Source organism: Danio aesculapii, chromosome 3 (genome assembly GCF_903798145.1).
Source record: "Danio aesculapii chromosome 3, fDanAes4.1, whole genome shotgun sequence".
Classification (NCBI taxonomy): domain Eukaryota; kingdom Metazoa; phylum Chordata; class Actinopteri; order Cypriniformes; family Danionidae; genus Danio; species Danio aesculapii.
This window is the reverse complement of record NC_079437.1, coordinates 16520466-16541165: the sequence shown is the minus strand read 5'-3', so window position 1 is coordinate 16541165 and position 20700 is coordinate 16520466. Positions and strand designations below refer to the sequence as shown.

General features: G+C 37.1%; 1 protein-coding gene across 4 annotated transcripts in view; it reads right to left on the bottom strand.

Annotated features, from left to right (window-relative positions):
• Positions 1–6063: 6063 nt before the first annotated feature.
• The window catches only part of znf385c (zinc finger protein 385C), a 201773-nt gene continuing 187136 nt past the window's right edge, over positions 6064–20700 (bottom strand). For 3 of the 4 annotated variants that reach the window (XM_056453257.1, XM_056453259.1, XM_056453260.1), the window contains 4 exons: positions 18637–18824; positions 16092–16190; positions 13962–14054; positions 6064–9538 (listed from right to left, as the gene is read on the bottom strand). In XM_056453257.1, the coding sequence (XP_056309232.1) occupies positions 9299–9538; positions 13962–14054; positions 16092–16190; positions 18637–18824 (620 nt within the window). In that variant the 3' untranslated portion in view covers positions 6064–9298. The remainder of the gene's footprint in view (positions 9539–13961; positions 14055–16091; positions 16191–18636; positions 18825–20700) is intronic. The other variant, XM_056453258.1, reaches the window with a different exon arrangement.

The following is a 20700-nucleotide window of genomic DNA, read 5'->3' as shown; positions in this document are numbered from 1 at the left end:
ATCGACTTTCACCCTTGAGGTGTTTGGTAAATACAGCCCCTGTACTTTAGAAGAGAATTGCTTATTTTAGGACACCTTGCCACATGCCAAAACTAAATATTGTACTTTTAACAACACTTAAAAAATTATTTTCATATGAACAGTGTTGCCAGATATAGCTGACTTTTTCCAGCCCAAAAGCTGTCCAAAACCTGCCAAAACGCCCAAAATATTAGATTATTATTATTTTATCTTAATTTATTCAAAATCAAAATTAACCTAGTTACTTTAACTGTCAAAATTTTTAACCATACAGCAACCACCACCAGCAGTCAAAGAACCACAACATAACCGGATCACATCATAACACTGCCCCCACTCACCCAGATACTGCACTTACTGTTGTGTAGATTTCACTACCTATTAGAGTGTTTTTTACTTTCGAAATGGGGTATAAATTCATCCCATTTGGTGTTTTAAAATCTTTTGAACATAATTAGGTGCGGCGACGCAGTGGCGCAGTAGGTAGCGCTGTTGCCTCACAGCAAGAAGGTCGCTGGTTTGAGCCTCGGCTGGGTCAGTTTGTGTTTCTGTGTGGAGTTTACATGTTCTCCCTGCTAATAAAGGGATTAAGCCGAAAAGAAAATGATGCTCGTCAATCAAACAGTGCTTCTACATTTGTTCTTGCTGTCAATTGCAGAAAAAAGATTGATAAAAGTGTCATGATAAACCGCTGTGAGTTTAACTGCAGGCGCTGTGTGATGTGCGTGCATGCGAACGGGAGTCAGATTTTGATACAACTTTCCTTTGCCCTCGTGGTTTGCGCTATGCACTGGTCACTACTAACTGAATGGAGTAGAAGCACACAGTTATGTTTTGTTGAATAATTTGCACTCAAAAGTTAGATTTAAAACCACAGAAATTTTGTAAACCCACCAATGCCATTTTTTTACCCGCACAATCATTTTCAAAACAGCCCAATCTGGCAACACTGCATATGAAGCAGTGTGTGATTCATGAAAGAGCTGAATCTTGTCAGTAAACCTGATAAATTACCTCTTAAAAATCGCAGGCTGCATCCAAAAATCGCATACTTCCATACTACATAGTACGCTAAACAGTATGCAAGCAGAGTAGTATGTCCGAATTCATAGAATTCGAAAAACAGTATGCGAGAAGTACCCGGATGACCTACTACTTCCGGCGAGATTGTGAAATGTGCATCCGATGCCCGCTACGCTATCCCATGATGCACCGCAAGAGAATTCATAGATGGGAGTGAAGTGACGCGGGTCACGTGATGATGACAAAATGACGAATGTGGTGCGTCCGAGTTCCATTCATACTACTGACATTCATACTGTATAGAATGTACTTTTCAAACGGTCGAGTTGTACAATTAAATTCAAATGGAGTACCTACTGAGTAGTAGGCGATTTTAGACGCAGCCCTAGTGAATTGGACAGATTTCAACAATTCACCGATGCAAATGATTCGCTCAGAATGAGTCTCCTGTAAATGATTCATTTACAAACTGATACAAAAGGAATCAAAAACAAGAGGATCCTCTCAGCTTGAATGCCTGCAACTCATGCTAAATTTTAGTATTGGTTATAGTAAATTCTCTGGTCGCAAACGAAAACAGTAAATATTAACCTTATAATTCAGCGAATTGACAACATGTTTTAATATGTTGTTATATTTATGGTGATAGTACATGAGATGATTTGTGTATAAACGAGATTTCTGTCATATCGTCTCAGCCCTACTTTGACAAAAAAAGCACTTACTGAGCCAAATTTTTTTTCGGTTAAACGGAAAACTCATATAAAATCATCATATTGAGCTGTAAAGACAATATTCATTTTAAGCCCTGAGTAAAAGCCAGTTTAACAGCACAGCATCCTCCAGTCCCTCTCAATCTGTCTCCACCAGAGCAAACGGGAGAATTGCTTTTTATTTGGCCTTTATCTATCTTTTTACAGGGCAGATATTTCATTTCGTTCATGGCTAGATCTGCAGTGACCTTATAATCGAGGGCTCTCTGCTTGTGCCAGTGTGATGAACAATACCTGAACTTAACACTCGCTCTGAGCTGTACTCTTCAATTCATCCCGCTTGTATTGTTATTTTATTAAATGTTTTGCACATCATTACACTGTATACACGTGCTGCAAAATTAAAGCATGTAGTGTTTTCAAAAATGAATTTTAATGTTTGGATTTTAGACTGGATTAATGCTCAATTATCAACAACAAATACAGTCAGTGTAGGTAATTATTTAGTAATTATTAACTAATTATATCATTAAAATTGTATTTAAATGACTAACTATTGGACTGAAAACGTATTTATAAATACTATAAAATTATTCATTTAATTACTTGACTTAAGACTACTTAAAATCAATATAAATGTTAATCCAGACAATAGAAATTCAATTCTTTAAATTGGAGTTAAATGGGGCCTTTTGGGCTATTTAGTTAAAAGGTTTAATTATTAACGTCACCATATTTCATGCAAACTGTAAACTGACATTAATTTCACTCAATTACAATTATTCTTAAACACTTGTAAGTGTCGGACAAATAAATCCTTCTATAGCTGTAAAGTTAGAGTTATTTTTAGAGTATATTTTAGAGTTATCTCTATTGGAGGTGTCAGTATGGTTGAAAAAAAAAACAGTATAGTATTTAGTATAAATTACTATAGTATATTTTCATGTTGGTGTCTGACATCTGAAAATAGATATCGCAGTTTTACTTTTTACCTTGCGCTTTTTTGTTAACGTTAATTATTATAATTTGTTTAGGATATGTGTTTTTTCACATTCTGATTTCAATGCCTCATTATTAAATAGTTAAAATCACTATAATTAAATTAAATATACTTAAGAATATAATATGATGTGTTCTTTGGAAGCGTGTACTTGCATTGTGATGATATTATATTGTCACTCTGGCATTATATAATGAGTGGCATAAAATGGTGTTAAAATGACAATAATATCATTTAATTGCAATATATTTTGGTGCAATATATCGTACAATATAAAATAGATATCATGACAGGCCTAACAGCATACACTATTTAAGGTAAGAGACATTTTCTGTTACTATATGTTACTTTATTTAAGAGATATTTTTTGTTGATTTCTGACATTCGTATTAACCTGAACTGAGCTATAACTATAATTACATTTACATTCTGGGGTTTTCACCAAGACTGTTGTTATGTTTAGCTTTAGGTTTATCTTATGACTAATCTCATATGCCTTAATAAAAATCCCTTATGAGTTCAGCCAACACAATCTCACGGCAGTTCGTAACTTTTTGATTTAGTGGCTAATTCGTATGAATTCGTACGATCTAATTCGTACAATTTAATACGATTTGCTTAATCCCCAATGACTGGGTTTAGGGGTGGCGTTAGGTGCCCTGCCTCCTTTTTAAAATCGTACAATTTCGTACAACTGAACTCGTACGAATTCGTACGAATTAGCCACTAAACTGACAAAACATAAAGTACTTACGTTTTCTCGTGAGATCAGACTGGTTCAGCAAATCTGTAGTGGTAACAGCACAATAACTAACAAAATATAGTTGTACTCAGTGGCAGATTTAGGCATAGGCAATATGGGCGATCGCCCAGGGCGGCATCTTGCTGGGGGAGGCACGGGGACAGTGCCAAAAAAAAGTGCCTCAAAGTGCCCTTTGAGATGAGATTTACTTTATGCAAGTATTTTAATTTACAATGGTATTCCCATAATACAGACGTTAGGGGCTATTCACAGTTGGTGTCTTTTGCACACGCAAATTTGTTATTGTTTACGTGCAACCGAAACAACGCTGGTGAAAAGATTGACGCATATGCGCGGAGAGCCATTTGCGTGCCTCACATGCCCCGCTCCTGATCCCATTTGCTTACACGCATGCCGATATGCAAGTCAACAAAGCTAAAGTTTAAATAATATGCTAATAGTGTTACTTTGACTAAGCATGGCTGTGAAGCAGAAAGGAGGGATGAGTCAGGGAGATAACTAAGACTTCATAATATTAATTCTCGGCCATGAGTTGGGTCTAAGACAACAGATAATTCTATAAAACATATTTTTTTTGTATTCTATAGAACTGTCATAATTAATATTTATGCAAAAGTTTTAGCATATTTCTCCACTTGTGTCTTTACATGGTTTTTCAGTTACATTTAGAATTGATTTATGTTATTTATTTAGAATAATAATTGTGTAATAATGATTTTATTTATTTATAATAAATATAAACAAATTGTTATATTTATTGAAAACAAATAAAGATATTTAAATGTATTTATAACAAATATCTTTAAATGTACATATTTAAAATATACATTTATTTATTTAAAATGTATATAAAGTCAATCACATAGTGTCTTTATTTTCGGGGGATGGGGGAGGGGTGTGTTTGGGGTGGTTTCGCCCAGGGTGCCATTTAAACTAGAACCACCACTAGTTGCACTAGCAGGAAAAAATAGTAGTAAAATACCCTGATTAGTCTCAGTCTGTAGCCCTGGCAGATATGATGCATGTCGGAGATACATTTCACATTTACTGATTATAACAGGAGTTAAGTTGTGCTCAAATTGTTATTTTTTCCCTCAACAATAGTATAAATCTATTCAGTTTTTACAGGATCAAAAGAGACATTTAGGCAGCCAATAAATCATGCAAAAGTGTTACAGAAGATCGGTTACAGTATAATGAAACTGGAATTGCTGGAGACTTGTTTCAGCGGTTCAGAATAAATAAAAATAAAATAATCACAATTTTTTATTTAAGAGACAATAAATTTGTTGTACTTTCATCTTTAAAACTCTGCACCTTTTGCATTCACAAACAGTAACATTACACACTCCATGAAAGGTCACATTCAGAAAATCATAATAGGGCAAATTAATTAGGAAAAAAATCTTTTAATTGCTTATATTGCTTTTGGGACCATATTTAGTTCTGATTTTCGTGCTTTTCAGTTTAATATGAAAGTGTGAAGGTTTACAGTGAATGAGCAATGATTAGCCTACTGGTTTGTGCTATCATGTTTATTTCACTATTTTTGAATTCAGAGCATCCAATATGCATGATTTTGTGTGCACTGCTATCAAGTCAAGGTCATGAATACAAACACAATGTCTTAAGATAATAGAGACAAATGTTGTTTGTTGCAAGCAAACATCATAATTATATTCAATTATTCAGATGTAAATAAAGCTCATTTTTGAAACATGCTCATTTAAAAGGGACAGTTCACCATGTAGCCTAGGTCTACACACTATTTACTCACCCTCAAGTGGTTCGTTCCTATAGTTTCTTTCTTCAGTTGAACACAAAAGATTTTGAAGAAAGCTGAAAAACAGATACTATGGAAGTCATGGGGCCTACAGGTTTTCAGCATTTTAAAAAATAACTACTTTTGTGTGTAACGACAAACATGTTTAAAACAAGAGTGAGTGATTACGGAGTTTTCAATTTTGGGTGAACTGGGCCAAACAAAGCGTAACTTGCCTGTGAATCGGTTACTTTACGTGAAGACACAAAAACCTTATGGACTATGGTTATTTTTTACAAATATATTACTACTTCTGGTTCAGGAGTTGGGGTTAACGACTTGAACGGGAGTAAAAAATTACTTTTAGGAATTTCTCTTATTGTTTGAATCTCAAAGTCCATGGCGATTAACCAACCAGAATGCTATATAAATATTCAGATAAATATTGGAATAATAAAAAAAAAATCGTAACTTAAGTTTTTTTTAAATGAATGTAAGATTAAAACGACTTACCATAGTAAATCTTTCCCGATTCATTCTTCTTTCAGTTCTCTCCATGAACACAAGATGGCGCGTAGTTGTTGAAGTTGAGGTGAACGGCTGCAATGAGAAATAGCGTGTCGTCGGGTAACAAATGATAGACTTTGCCTGGTCGGTCTGGGTTTACACAGAACCGAGAACGTTTGTCATTATAAAGCAAGATGCCTTGACAAGCTGTCATCTTCTTGTCAATAATACGAGTCCCACAAGCCCCCAAAAGAACAGCCGGAGCACTGAGGTGGAAGATCTAATCGATTTATTTCTCTCTCTCTTTCCCGGCTTTATTTCGGTTTCACGCATTCATACACACACTGTACAGAGAAATAGCAAACGAGTCAGAAAAACCAAGACGCAAAATTATGAAAATACATCTCCCTTTGTGTCAGCTTAGATCAATGTTTGATCAGTCACAGAAATGACACAAAGAACAAATAACATATATAATGTCTGTTAATATTTATATTACGCAATACTGGCCATGTCCCTTTTAAGCATTACTGAAATCTCATCTTTGTTCATGCCTAAGAAACATCTATTTGGATTGGACACAACAATTTACAAATTTTTTTTTCTTCAGTTTACACGCACACATGCACATTTTCACATGAGGCTCCATGAGTTTTAAACATAATGGGAGAGACATTTTTTGTGCTTTTTGACAATTATTGAAAATAAATTAATAAATTTGGCATTTAATGAGAGTATATTTTGGCACAAGGCAGGCAAACTAGAGTAGGAAGGGAATGGGGGTGATTCATTTGAATAGTCAGATTAGCCCTGAACCAACATGGAAGAAATGGGAAATGCCATCCACTGTCTCGTCACTGCTGGCAACGGATGTTTCCATGACTGTCCTGTGACAAACAGATTCCATCGGTGTAAAACATACAGAGGAAAATGTCAAATTAAGCCTTAATGTCCTCAAGATTGGCACCAGAAACGCTTTCCACCATACAAAAACATGAAGAGCACTCACAACATTGAGAGAACGAGGGAAGTAACAAGTACGCTCAAGATAGATAGAGAGAGAGAAAAGAAATGGAGTCGTCTTCTGTTTTCTTAAAAAGGTTCCAGTTTCCGTCATTATTGCTTAAAGATTGAATTTCACCGAACTGAAAAAAGCAACAGATAATAAAAACCCAACAAACAACCTTAAAGATATTTTGGAACTGTTACATTTGGACAACATGTGAAATCATCCACCTACCAGAGACCGTCACAGTTATAAGTATCAAAGCCATATCTGATGTGGACACAACTAGGAATGGTGCAGTTATGTCTTCTTGTGCCTTATGATGGAGTCCACTGGTGGGTTAATTGTCATTCAACATTTGTCTTTCCATGGAGATGAGTTTGGCGTTCAGGAGTTATCAAAACACACAAATAGTAGATTTTGATTCATGAAGTCCAAGCAAAGTTCTTGTTTTAAAGTGTCCTCGAAAAAGAAAAATCAGAATTCATCCATGTTGTGCCTTTTGTAGTGTCAATATGGCTGTTGTTAGTTAGCTCTGTTCAAGGCCCCGTGCTTCATTCCCGCAAGGGCAAACCATCCTCTGAAAAGCAAGAGCCCTGAGTGGGCTTGAGACTCACCCGTGACTGCAGGCTTTGAGGCCTTGTCTGGGTGTCCCAATCTCAGCCCGTTTTTAGCAAAATTTATTATATTCCACCACCTTCTTTCTCTTAAAAGAGCTTCATAGCACTTTGATTTACAATTTGACATACAAACTACATAATCTTATCTACTTTGCGTTAGATTATTATCTCATTTCAGTACTCATATCTCTGCAGAAATGGCAAGAAAACATAAAATAACTTCATCAAGTAGAGATCGTTCTTATTATCACATTAATTACAATAACCAGATAAAGAATCTACATTAAACATCTCATAAAATTCTACATATTTACTCTAATCGTGTATATATATATTAGAAATGTTAATGATTCGCTTTTAAAAGCCGTGTTCATAAAATATTTACAAAAAAGCTCCGTATGCTATAGGGTGTGTTGAAAAGAAATCAGACAGATGAAAAGTGGTGAAACAACACAGACTAGACAGCGACGTCTAATTCTACAGGTCTGGAGTCAGATGGTCAATCGTACAGCAGACCATCATCTATGATGCTTAGCGAATTAAGGGATGTTGTGCTTGCAGATGCTTGTGTACTTGGCATTGTGCAATTGCAATATTAATAAATTTTAAATTGAATATGTTGAAATCACTAACCGCGATCACAGTCGTTAAGTTTTGGCAATGGCTCCTCTGTGCAAAATAAATCATTGTCGTTTCCAGAATTTAACAAGTTGTTTTGAATCAAATCAAAAGAGTAATGAGCTCATGACGGTTTTTGGATTGCACACACATACACACACAAGCAAGCAAATAACATGGTGAGGGTTTATATCTTAATCAAGATGGGACACGGACAGATTTCTGACAGGCACAGTGACCTTTGTGAGGCTGTAATGAGGGAATACTGAGAACAAAATATGCGGACATAAAAGGCCACGTCAAACTGTGACTGAACCGTAATCAACTCATCTGAGATTTTGAGTGTGTGTGTGTGTGTGTGTCCGCATCTCAAATCATTTAATCTGTGCATCAACACTGAAAATTACGACACTGATTGGGAGCGAGTGTGTGTGTGTGTGTGTGTGTGTGTGTGTGTGTGTGTGTGTGTGTGTGTGTTGCCTTGCTACCAAATTGTCACCTTCGTCGATTAGGCTGGCACTCAGCGTTACTATGTGATTACCCATGACAGAAAGCCTTAGCATCTGTAAACTGACAGACCAATGAGGTTTATATTTGTAACAAAAGCCAGTCGGATGAGGTTACTGCAAAAATGTGTGCGGATATACAGAGAGACGACAGTGAATCTGTGTGGAATGGCATGAAAACAGACAGAGTACAATTGAAAATCCATAAAAATAAGCATCAAGTAAAGGGATGTTTGCATTTCCTCACTAAACGAACAGCTAGCGCAGTTATAGGTCTCTAAAATTGTCTTTGCTCTAATAAATTATAGAATTAAAACCTGATTAACATCTGTTTAACGATAAATATCTCGTGTAGCAAAGCTAAATTATCCTTCTTTTACTCCCTTATTGGTCGTATCCTGTCAATCAAGCATTCATCTGCATAGTGGGCTGGTGTTAGCAATGAGGCCCCTCCCATATATCCATATATGGTCTTGCTCTCTCTTTATCTCTCTTTTACACACACTCTCTCTCCCTTTGCTGCATAGTTCAAAAGTGACTCCTTTCAGAGTCACAGTCTTTGAGGAGGATAGGGAACACTATGTGAGTGTGTGTTTATTTATATATATATGTGTGTGTGTGTGTTTACAGCTTGGAGAGAGCGGGAGCACGGACAAAGTTTGCACAGAGACCGTCAGTACTGAGAATAGATCGTAAGACTAAATCACGTTGATGTGCGCTTTTGTTTAAAGAGCGTGTTTGTTTTGTTTCGGGGGGTGATCAATAGGGGGAGAATATTATGGGAGTGTGTGTGGCTCTCAGAGGTCCTGGCGCTGGCCTAAAGAGGGCTGGGCCGAGGGCTGGGCCGAGGATGGGCGTCTGAATGAAAGTAGTGCCCGGCGGGTGTCGCAGTGCGAGAGGATTGGCCGCAACGGTGCAGAGGGTGGGTGGAGTTAGGGGGGTGGGCAGGAAGCTGGCGGTCAGATTTTTTGTCAATTGCTTCTGTAGAACAAGTTTAGTCTGAGAGAGAGAAAGAAAGAGAGAAAGAATGGATCAGTAGAAAATTTAAGACATTACAAACAGTATTTTTAGGAGCACTGCAAAGTCTCTGTGCCATTTAAACAGTGAATCTCAACCTTTCTGATTTAAAATCTCCCTAATTTCCAACAATCTACTGTGCATCCGGAAAGTATTCATATCACTTCACTTTTTCCACATTTTTTTATGTTCCAGCCTTATTCCAAAATGGATTAAATTAATTTATTTCCTCAAAATTCTACACACAATACCCCATAATGACAATGTGAAAAAGGATTTTTTGAAATTGTTGCAAATTTATTAAAAAAAAAAAGCTGAAAAATCACATGTACAGAAGTATTTACAGCATTTGCTGTGAAGCTCTAAAATGAGCTCAGGTATATTCTGTTTCCACTGATCATTGGAGTTCACCTGTGGTAAAGTCAGTTGATTGGACATGATTTGAAAAGTCGTACACCTGTCTATATAAGGTCCCAGGGTTGACAGTGCATGTCAAAGCACAAACCAAGCATGAAGACAAAGGATTGTCTGTAGACCTCCGAGACAGGATTGTCTTGAGGCACAAGGCTGGGGAATGTTACAGAAAAATTTCTGCTGCTCTGAAAGTTCCAATGAGCACAGTGGCCTCCATCATCCATAAGTGGAAGATGTCTGGAACCACCAGGACTCTTCCTAGAGCTGGCCGGCCATCTAAGCTGAGTGATCGGGGGAGAAGGGCCTTAGTCAGGGAGGTGATCAATAACCCGATGGTCACTCTGTCTGAGCTCCAGCATTCCTCTCTTGAAAGAGGAGAACCTTACAGAAGGACAACCATCTGTGCAGCAATCCACCAATCAGGTCTGTATGGTAGCGTGGCCAGACGGAAACCACTCCCCACCTGGAATTTGCCAAAAGGCATCTGAAGGACTCTCAGACCATAAGAAATTCTCTGGTCTGATGAGACTAAAATTGAACTCTTTGGAGTGAATGCCAGGCGTTACGTTTAGAGAAAACCAAGCAGCACTTATCATCAGGCTAATACCATCCCTACAGTGAAGCATGGTGGTGGCAGCATCATGCTGTTGGGATGTTTTTCAGCAGCAGAAACTGGAAGACTAGTCAGGATAGAGGGAAAGATGAATACAGCAATGTACAGAGACATCCTGAATGAAAACCTGCTTCAGAGTGCTCTTGACCTCAGACTGGGGCGATCTTCCAGCAGGACAATGACCCAAAGCACACCGACAAAATATAAATGGAGTGGCTTCACAACTCGGTGAATGTCCTTAAGTGGCCCAGCCAGAGCCCAGACTTAAATCCTATTGAACATCTCTGGAGAGATCTGAAAATGGCTGTACGATGCTTCCTATCCAACCTGATAGAGCTTGAGAGGTACTGCAAAGAGGAATGGGCAACAATTCCCAAAGACAGGTGTGCCAAGCTTGTGGCATCATATTCAAAAAGACTTGAGGCTGTAATTGCTGCCAAAGGTGCATCAAAAAAGTATTGAGCAAAGGCTGTGAACACTTATGTACATGTGATCTTTCAGCTTTTTTATTTGTAGTAAATTTGCAACAATTTCAAAAAATCTTTTTTCACATTGTCATTATGGGGTATTGTGTGAAGAATGTTGAGGAAATAAATGAATTTAATCCATTTTGGAATAAGGCTGTGACATAAAAAATATGGAAATAGTGAAGCGCTATGAATATTTTGCGTACGCACTGTAATATAGGCCTGCACGATTAATCATTTTTAAATAGAAATAGCAATTTGAAAGGGTGAGCTTTTAATGTGCTATTAAATATGGTAACAAGCATATCGTTTTGAAAGTCCTAAGCACATTATCCTCAACAATGTGAAAAATGTAACACAATGTAAATGTAAAGGTTTTATATATCAGATTTGTCATGCACATCTTGTCAGGGAAGCAAGACTGCATGATCAGTAGTAAATCTCCTTTGAATGCGATTGATTTAGTGTGACTAATAATTTCAATACTACAGAATCATCCCACTGAAAGATTATTTCAAACATTCAATGGAAATTTTGATGTGATTTTTGAGTAAAAGCATTGTTATTAAATGTGGCAGTTTCACATGCAGCATGTACTACTCAGAGCTGTAGTTCACTTAGAAGCTCCGCAGTCAGCCGTCATTATCACAGAATGATTTTCTTGATGCCTTTAACATCTGGTTAAATCGATTTCAATTTTGAAACTGATTTCTACTAAGCTAATCAGTGTACACTTTGGCGCTGTGTAGTAAATGCTGCTCCATCTGAAAGCACGTGGTGGAGGCAGGGTTATTGCTATACCCCATTTACTGGGGCTTGTGCCTTAGTAAGCCCCCGTAAGCTCCCCGCTAGTAAGCCCCCTGCTAGTATGTTTTAGTTTTAAAACGGCGTTTTAGAATGAAAACGATCCGTGTCCACACTAGCATTTCAACTGGCATTTCTGAACAGCTCTCCTTTTACACCAAACCACTAAAAACGCACATCACGTGACCACACACACACACACACACTCTCTGGCATGCGCTGCAGCATTTCTAGCCAGATGAGAGCTGTGCTCGTCGGACTGTTCATCAAGGATCTACCGCTGGATCCAATCTCACTATAGTTGTTAAACGTGATATTTAATTCATCTTGTTGTTTATATCTAACGACATATTCCCCGACTTTGGACTTTTGAATCTATTACTTGTTCTCAGGTAATGTGTTTTGTCTTGAGCTCAAAGATAAGTTAATAATTAATGTAACCACGTACATTCTGTATATTGACTGATTGTTTGCCTTTATTTCCTACATTGTATAAACTTATTGTACGTTATACTTTTATAATGGCCATTATTGATTATTAAAACTGATATTCAGCAAAAGAGAGGGTGTGTTTCATATTTTCAACGAAAATGAAAGGAGGCAGTGATGTTACAATCTCCGTTTTGTTATAAATATGCATACAGTGACGATGACTGTTATATATGCAGCACGACGCCTTTTCTGCTGTCTGTTAAGTTGCTAATAACAAAATAAAAATAGGCAGTTCGTTATATCACATTTTCATTTTATTGTTAAGAGAGTGAAACAACGTACAGTATACAGGGTATCCATGTGAATGAGGTTATAAAGTACACTGTTCCCTTTGAAGATTTACCCAACGTGTCCTCGCAAGTTTGTTTTCCATATCAAACTTGCGAAGTCTGAACTTACAAGGAGAGGATGCAGGACTGAACTGTGTGTAGGCTACTTAATATTAAAGAAAAGCCCCAATCAGAGAGGCTAATGTCTGCAGGCCCGCCTCCGTTTTCAGATGTCTCCCCCCCCATCCACACTTAGACGGAGCAGCAGCGCTTTAGAATGAAAACGGCCTCTTTAGTTTTTCCAAATCGCTCCGTTTTCGGCGCTCGAAAACTCCAGCGTAGTGTGGACGGATGGCGTAACCATAGCAAAACTTAAGTGTTTTAAAACTAAAACATATTAGTGTAAACAGGGCCTAAGAATCAGCTGTGGCCCAGTAAAAGCTTTGAGTTACAGCATTGACTTCTTTTATTTATTTAGGGGCTTGCATTGCAAATGTGCTCAACGTATAATTGTTGATCATTAGGAAATTGTCAGTTAGAATTACCAAGGGTTCACTCCAAATAAAAAGGAAAAGATAAAAGGTAAAAAGATGGTGCTTCAGGCAAGCAGATGACGCTCTAGGCTTTTTTTTTAACAGAAGATGACCAGTAGATAATGGTGCTATAGACGAGTTTTCAAAAGCAGATGGTGCTCTAGGCTAGTTTTCAAGCAGTATTGGGCTGCCGGTGCCCTAGTATAACTTTATGTCTAGCAACACCCCTAGATGGAGGTTTACGAGAACCGGCTTTACTGACAAGATGTGCATGAAAATCACCTTTGATTAATCTCGCAACCCTACTGTATGTAACTGTATGTATCTATGTGTATTAGTGTACAGTGAAATGGACAGCGTTTCAAACTATACTCCATTTGATACGCACTAGAATGTTTATCCTAAAAAGGATAGTTCACCCAAAATGTAAATTCTGTCATCATTTACACACCTTACACGTGTCACAAACCAGTTCTATTGTTAAAAGGATCATTTTAAGCTGGAAACCTGTAACAAATGACTTTCATAGTCCTAGGTTTTCCTACTATGGAAGGAAATGGTTACAGGTTTTCAGCTTTCTCCAAAATCTCGTGTTCAATGGAAGAAAGAAACCCATATAGGTTTGTAACCACTTGAAAGAGGAAATAGTGAGTAAATCTGAATAATTTTTGGGTAAACTATCCCTTTAACCAATGTCTGTGCTTGTTTTCTTTGTTGTGGTGGTAAGCATGCATGCTGTGCAGGTGCTTGTAAAGCATTCTCTTAATAAAATCAAAGTATATTTTGGGCTAAACGATGTACATAAGTACTCACCTGTGAGGACAGAGAGGAGAGATTGCATTGGCTGATAACTTTCTTCATGGCAGACACGGCGCCGCTCGCATAACCGTTCCATCGGACACCCTGCTGCAAAAGAACAGGAGAACTGAGCTGCACAAAAATCATTGTTAATTACGCAAAATTACTCCTCGTGTCATAATGAGCGTGTTTTGCTGGCGTCCTCCCCTCAATAACTTCCTCCCCTTCACATTTCTCCATCTGTCATGCTGAGAACAGACACGGCTTATTATCTTGTTCTGTCAGTCATCATCAGTCCTATTGTTTCAAACCAACTCTGGGTATTTTAATATGTATGCGAGGCAGATTTATTTGAATACTATTAACTACACTGTGCTGATTAGTTGAATATGACTTTTTAGTGTTCTAGCTGATGCAAAATTACTTTTTTCTGAAAGTATTTTTTAATTACTGATCCAAAACAATGCATTTGAGATGTACTACATTTCAACAATTCATGCATTCCCTTCAAATCAAACCCACTGTTGCTCCCCAATTTTAAAATTTTCCATCTTAAATAGTATATAAAAAATTAATGATGCACCAATCGTAGTACCACCCAGCACTACCTAAATCATAGTATTTAAACAAGTATAGTATTATGTTACATTTTGTGGCAGAACGTAGAAGTGCAGATCCATGCACAAACTAGTAGCTACAATTACCTACAACACACTGCATGTTGGACATTGCCATTGAAAATAGATTAGCACTGTAAACATGGGTAAATTCTTCTAAAAATCTATAAACATGGCAGATGCATAAGACTGACAATGTGTAGAGAGGCTCAGGTAAAGGGCTTTGATGGACCTAACTAAGGATCTGAGAATCCTTGTAGCACACTTATGTGTGCTGCTTCAAGAAAGCAACCATTCATTTGTGTTGTGTTTTATTTTCATTTGTTTATATTGATTTAAGTATTTCATATGATCATTAATCATTTATATAATTATCATTTTATTGATCATTAGATAATGATTTGATTATTATTTGTCATTTGATTATGTTTTATATTTTATTATTACTATTTAATTATAATTATTGCTTTATTATTATTTCATTTTTCCATATTGTTACAATCTTATGACTGTGTGGATTCAAGCAACGCTTGCTTTTAAGCATAAGAGAATGTCTATTTCAGGGTCTACTGTCTCAGCACAATGTTGTGAAGCAGTAATTTTCCATTGCTGTTGCGGTATAACAACACTTGTTGGATTTATCCTGGTCAGGCGAAGTCTGAGCATTAAAACATACAAAACTAAGATCATTCAATAAACTCTGCTCTTTCTTTATCCCCATTACTTCTGCTTTTCTCTGGCCTTCTCAGTCAACTCCTATATTGATAGGAGATTGTTAATTCAGTTCAATACTGGTTAACAGGTTTGGGTATTGAGCAGCTCTGCCGGCGTGCTGTCTGGATACCCAAAGAAACAGACATTTTCTGCAAGGATCTGGTGTCTGAGGCTAGATCTTATTCATCTGGCATGAAGAGTGTTTTCTAACAGCTTTGAATAACGATGAATATCTAATCTGTTAAAAAAATATTTGTTTATATTATTCATGTTATATTTTATCTGGAACAACACTGTGAACTTTTATCAGGACCAAACAGAATCTGCCTTTCTGCACAGAATTTTGTAAAAAATAAATAAATAAATAAATAAATAAATAAAATAATAATAATAAAAATCTGTGGATATATGCATACTTAATTGGACTTTATAGATGCTGAAAACCCATAAAATAAAGTAAAATAAACCTAATTTTAACCTAATTTAAGATATACAATTGTATTTGTATTGTATTTGTAAAGCTGTAGTGTAAATACATTATGTAACCATACATTATCTAATCATTTGCATATTATTTGATTATAGTACTGAAATAAATATGAATGCTGAATAAATATATATTTGAACACATTTACATAAGTAAATAAATAGACAATAATGGGCTCAAAAATCTGGTAAAGGGCCTTGTCAATACCCTCTGAATGCATAATTACTCAAACATAAGACAAGATTTCTGTGCACAAAGGACCTGCGAATTAACATCTCCTGTAAGAATGTGACAAGTAAGCTTGTGTATGTTACTGTGTGTGCTCACCGACACGGTTGAGGTAGGCTGACTCTTGGCATGAGGGTTGAACTTGGGTTTTGGAGGTTTCCCAGCCAGCCTATCCTTATGCCTTCGACTGTTCATGTGCTAAACAAACACAGAGGTCAAGAGTCATTTTTAGTAATGCATTTTCAATCACGATGCCAAGTCTAGAATAAGAGCAGCTTTTAAAAATATCTTTTCTTCCCCTCTCTCTTTTTTTCAGCAGGCTTCATCTCATTTACGTCACACTTCAGAGCGGCTTAAGGCAAGCATGAAATACTATTAAATGTCATGTTCCTCAGACCACAGTGGACACCGGGCCAACAACAACACACACACACCTCTTTCATGAAAGTGTAAAGCATAAAAAAAAAGCAATTCACCTTCATTTCTGCCTTCATTTCAACGCAATGAAATGCTTTATGAATTTAAAGAAATTAATTTTAATTTTAATGGTCAAATATACAGTTGAAGTCAGAATTACAGTATTAGCCCCTCTTAGATTTTTTTTCTTTCTTTTTGAAATATTTCCTAAATGATGTTTAACAGAGCAAGAAAATTTTCACAGTATGCCTGATAATATTTTTTCACACTGAAGTCCAACATTTTCGCATCAGTTTAATTTCATTCATTACATACACAATTCTTGCACACTGAGTCCGATGCATAATAATCCATTACAAAAAAACACAAAACATTCATGCACATTGATGCTTTGTTCTCCTGTCTCTTCTTCAAAATTGAATAAGAAAGAGGAATAACATTGGGCTTTATCTTGTGTTCATTCAATACTGCATAAAGTGAATGGAGAGTCCTGCTTATCAAAGAGCTGCGCTTGATTATCTCCAAATGCAAAGTTTGTTTCAGGAAATCAGTAGAATTTTCATACATTACTTTTGATACTTCACACATTTTTGTATGTAAACAAATCCAGAACATAGACTCGCAGTACTTCTAGACATTATAATAGATGGCGGTCGTATTGACGTATTGGAGCAACGGACCATGAGGCGTCTAGCTTTCTATAATAATATCTATGGGCAGTACGTCAATGGTATACAGACAGACAGACAGACAGACAGACAGACAGACAGACAGACAGACAGACAGACAGACAGACAGACAGACACACACACACACACCAAAAAGCAAAAGGGAGAGGTGTGTCAGTCACTGAATCCAGCATATTAGAGTTCTCAACAGTCTCAGCAAAAATCTGTCTTTATATTATGCATTGTGTTTGTCAAAGTTACCTGTGCTGAAGGCTAAAGTGACGGCATTCATAGCACTTGTGCGGTGGCTCTGAACTGTCAAACACCTTTATTGTATGCGAAAAAAAAAAAAATCAAACCAGAATCGAATTTTTTATGACAGATGAAAGTGTTGGAGGCAGGGTCTATACAATTCACACAACGTAAGGTCAAATTGATATTTTTAACATTTATATTTTTTAAATTTCAGATTCAGTGTATAATACTCTTTACAGCTAAAACGTTTGTCTCCATATTTCTTGATCTTGGTACAAAATGTGAACATTTAAATAAATTTCCCAAGTTTTCCTTGTGAGAAACACTAACAGGGTATGTGATGTGTCTTTTACTGGTGTATATGATCTCCAATAGACAGAATCAATCATTTTTAACTGAGTGAAATAATACACCACCTCAACCTGAAACCTAGCCACCAGCTAGCTATGTTTCCATCCACCTATTTTTGTGACTGCAGCTCTGAACAGGAAAGTTTGGCCAGAAAAGAAATGGTCGTGCCCAACTGAGCCTGGTCTCTCTCTAGGTTTTTTCCTTCACTTTTGTGTGGCCACTAGCTTGCATGGTTCGAGACTTGTGGAGCTGCGCATCGATGGATTTGCTCGTCAGTGTTTGGACTTTCAGCAGTGAAAATTAAACCACACTGAAATAGGGTTGATTCACTTGTACGTCAATTCAGGCCAGCAGAAGTATCACGATACCAAGTATCAAATCTACGAAATAAAGCAAATTTTCAGAAATACTATATTTTAAGATTCTCTGCTTTTCTTGTATATACTGTGACTCAGTTATTGCAATAATAAAAAATAAAGTGGTCTATTGATTATTTTCTGCCACAAATGTGTGAGCATTTTAGTGACTTTTCCATACGCAACATATTGTAGAACTATTAATGACGATACTACTGTTTACAAACTACAATGGCACCGCCAGTATTTTGGAGCCATAGTATCGCGTTCCTGTGCAAGTAAGTACCGTGTAACTGTGCAACCCTACACTGAAATGAACTGCACTAAAATTCAACTCTGAAAACTGGAGTTTCAATTCACTAGGACTTCTATGTTAAGTTGTTTTGACACAAGCTACATTGTAAAAGCGCTATAGAAATAATGTGTAGAATGTGTTTTTTGGAATATGGCATGAAAAAATGATTAATATAAACGCCCAAGACGCACATAAAGTGGCATTATCTGAACCCCAAAATGGCCTCAGAGGTTTTATTAAAGTTACTTATTTCAGATATTCCAGTGTGTTACATGCATGGGTGTAAAATGGCTTTCCATTACCTGGGTGAGTTGAGTCTCAGAGTTAACGTGGATCTCGCAAACTTCACAGTAGAAGCTCTTGCTGGCCACGCCCAGACTTCCCTTGCTGGCCAGTCGCTTGCTTTTACACGAGGAGCGGGACGACATCGCCTTCCCTCGTCTCCGTGGCAACACAGTCTGTCCATCCATCATTAGTTTATGCTTGGTGCCTGCGACATGCAAAAAGGAGGGGGAAAAGCTCACATATTCAGTTGAAGGCAAAATTAATAGCCTTCCTGTGATTTTTTTTCTATCCTCTTTTTTAATATTTCCCAAGTGATGTTTAACAGAGCAAGGAACTTTTCAAAGTATTCTTCTAGACCAGGGGTGGCCAAACTAGGTCCTGGAGGGCCGGTGTCATGCAGATTTTAGCTCCAACCTGACTCAATACACCTGCAAGGATGTTTCTAGAAAGCTTGGTAAGCGCTTGATTAGCAAGCCCAGGTGTGTCAGCTTCTCCACAATGGACGTCCAGCGTTCTCCAGCCTCTGGCGCCTAGACTGCAGCTCTGCACAAGACCTTTGGCCATAGGAAAAAAGGTTGTGCCCAACTGAGCCTGGTTTCTCTAGAGGTTTAATAATTCTTCACTTTCGCCAATTAGTGAAGTTTTTTCCTCGCCGCTGTCGCCATTGGCTTGCATGATTTGGGACTTGTGGAGCTGCGCATCGATGGATTTGCTCTTTAGTGTTTGGACTTTCAGCAGTGATTATTAGACCACACTGAACTGAGCTAAACTGAACTTAAACACTGAAACTGTTTCAATTTACTATGATCTTCTATGTGAAGCTGCTTTGACACAATCTACATTGTAAAAGTGCTATACAAATAAAGGAGAATTGAATTGTCCGATTGGGGTTGGAACTAAAATTTGCAGGACACTGGCCCTCCAGGACATAGTTTGGGCACCCCTGTTCTAGATAATGTCTTATTTCTTTAGTTCGGCTGGAATAAAAACAGTTTATACATTTAAAAATGTATTTTTATTATAAGTCCCTTTATTATTATTATTAATATTATATTATTATTAAAAATTTAAAAAATATTATTTTTTGATTGGCTACAGAACAAACCACTGTTGTCCAATGGCTTTAAAAGAACACTCCACCTTTTTTGTAAAAAAGCCTCATTTTACAAGTTTCCTAGAGTTAAACTGTTATCTTGAACCATTTCTGAATCCATTCAGCCGATTTCTTGTTCTGGCAGGGTCACTTTTAGCTTAGCTTAGCATCATGAATTGAATCGGATTTGAATGTTAGCAATTCACTTATAAAATCCAAAAAAGATAATCGTAATATTTAAAGCTAAAGTCTTCATATAATAAAACTGACAGATAATGGAAAAATTACAATTTCGACAGCAGTGTTTCTCAACCACGTTCCTGGAGGACCACCAGCTCTGCATATTTTCCATTTTAGTTTGTGTTGGAAGGTGCCCAAAATCCAACGTTGAGCCAACATCTTAAACCAACATCATATTAATGTCAAATACTGACATTTATTTGTCAGGCATGGCAACCAAAATCCAACATCTGATAGACGACATAGTGGTGATATCCACACAACATCAAACTGTAACATCGTTATATGTTGATATTTTGTTGTTTCTAGGTTGCGTTGGAAAGTAACCAAAATGCTACGTCTGTCCGACGTTGGACATTGACATCATCCTGATGTTGGGTTCTGACTTCAACCCGATTTTCATTTCCAAACAAAATGCAACATCCCACGACATTGGGGTACAACATCAATCAGACATTGTGTTGACGTCCTGTGCCTGCTGGGTACACTCTTATTCTGGCATAATAGTCAAGAAACCCTGCTGCTGTACCCTGGCTCATCAGGCGGAGTGATATTACAAAGTGTTAGAGAATACTGTAGGCTGATTTCAGAGGGTGCCTTGAAACCATTGAGACATGAGAGATGCGCTGTTGCTCCATCAGATTACACAACAGATTTAGTGGGATTTGATGTGAATCAACTAACCATCCTTTTCCATTCAGGGATTTACAGTTACTAGTAGTCCTTATAAACAATGAGTGGTGAAAAG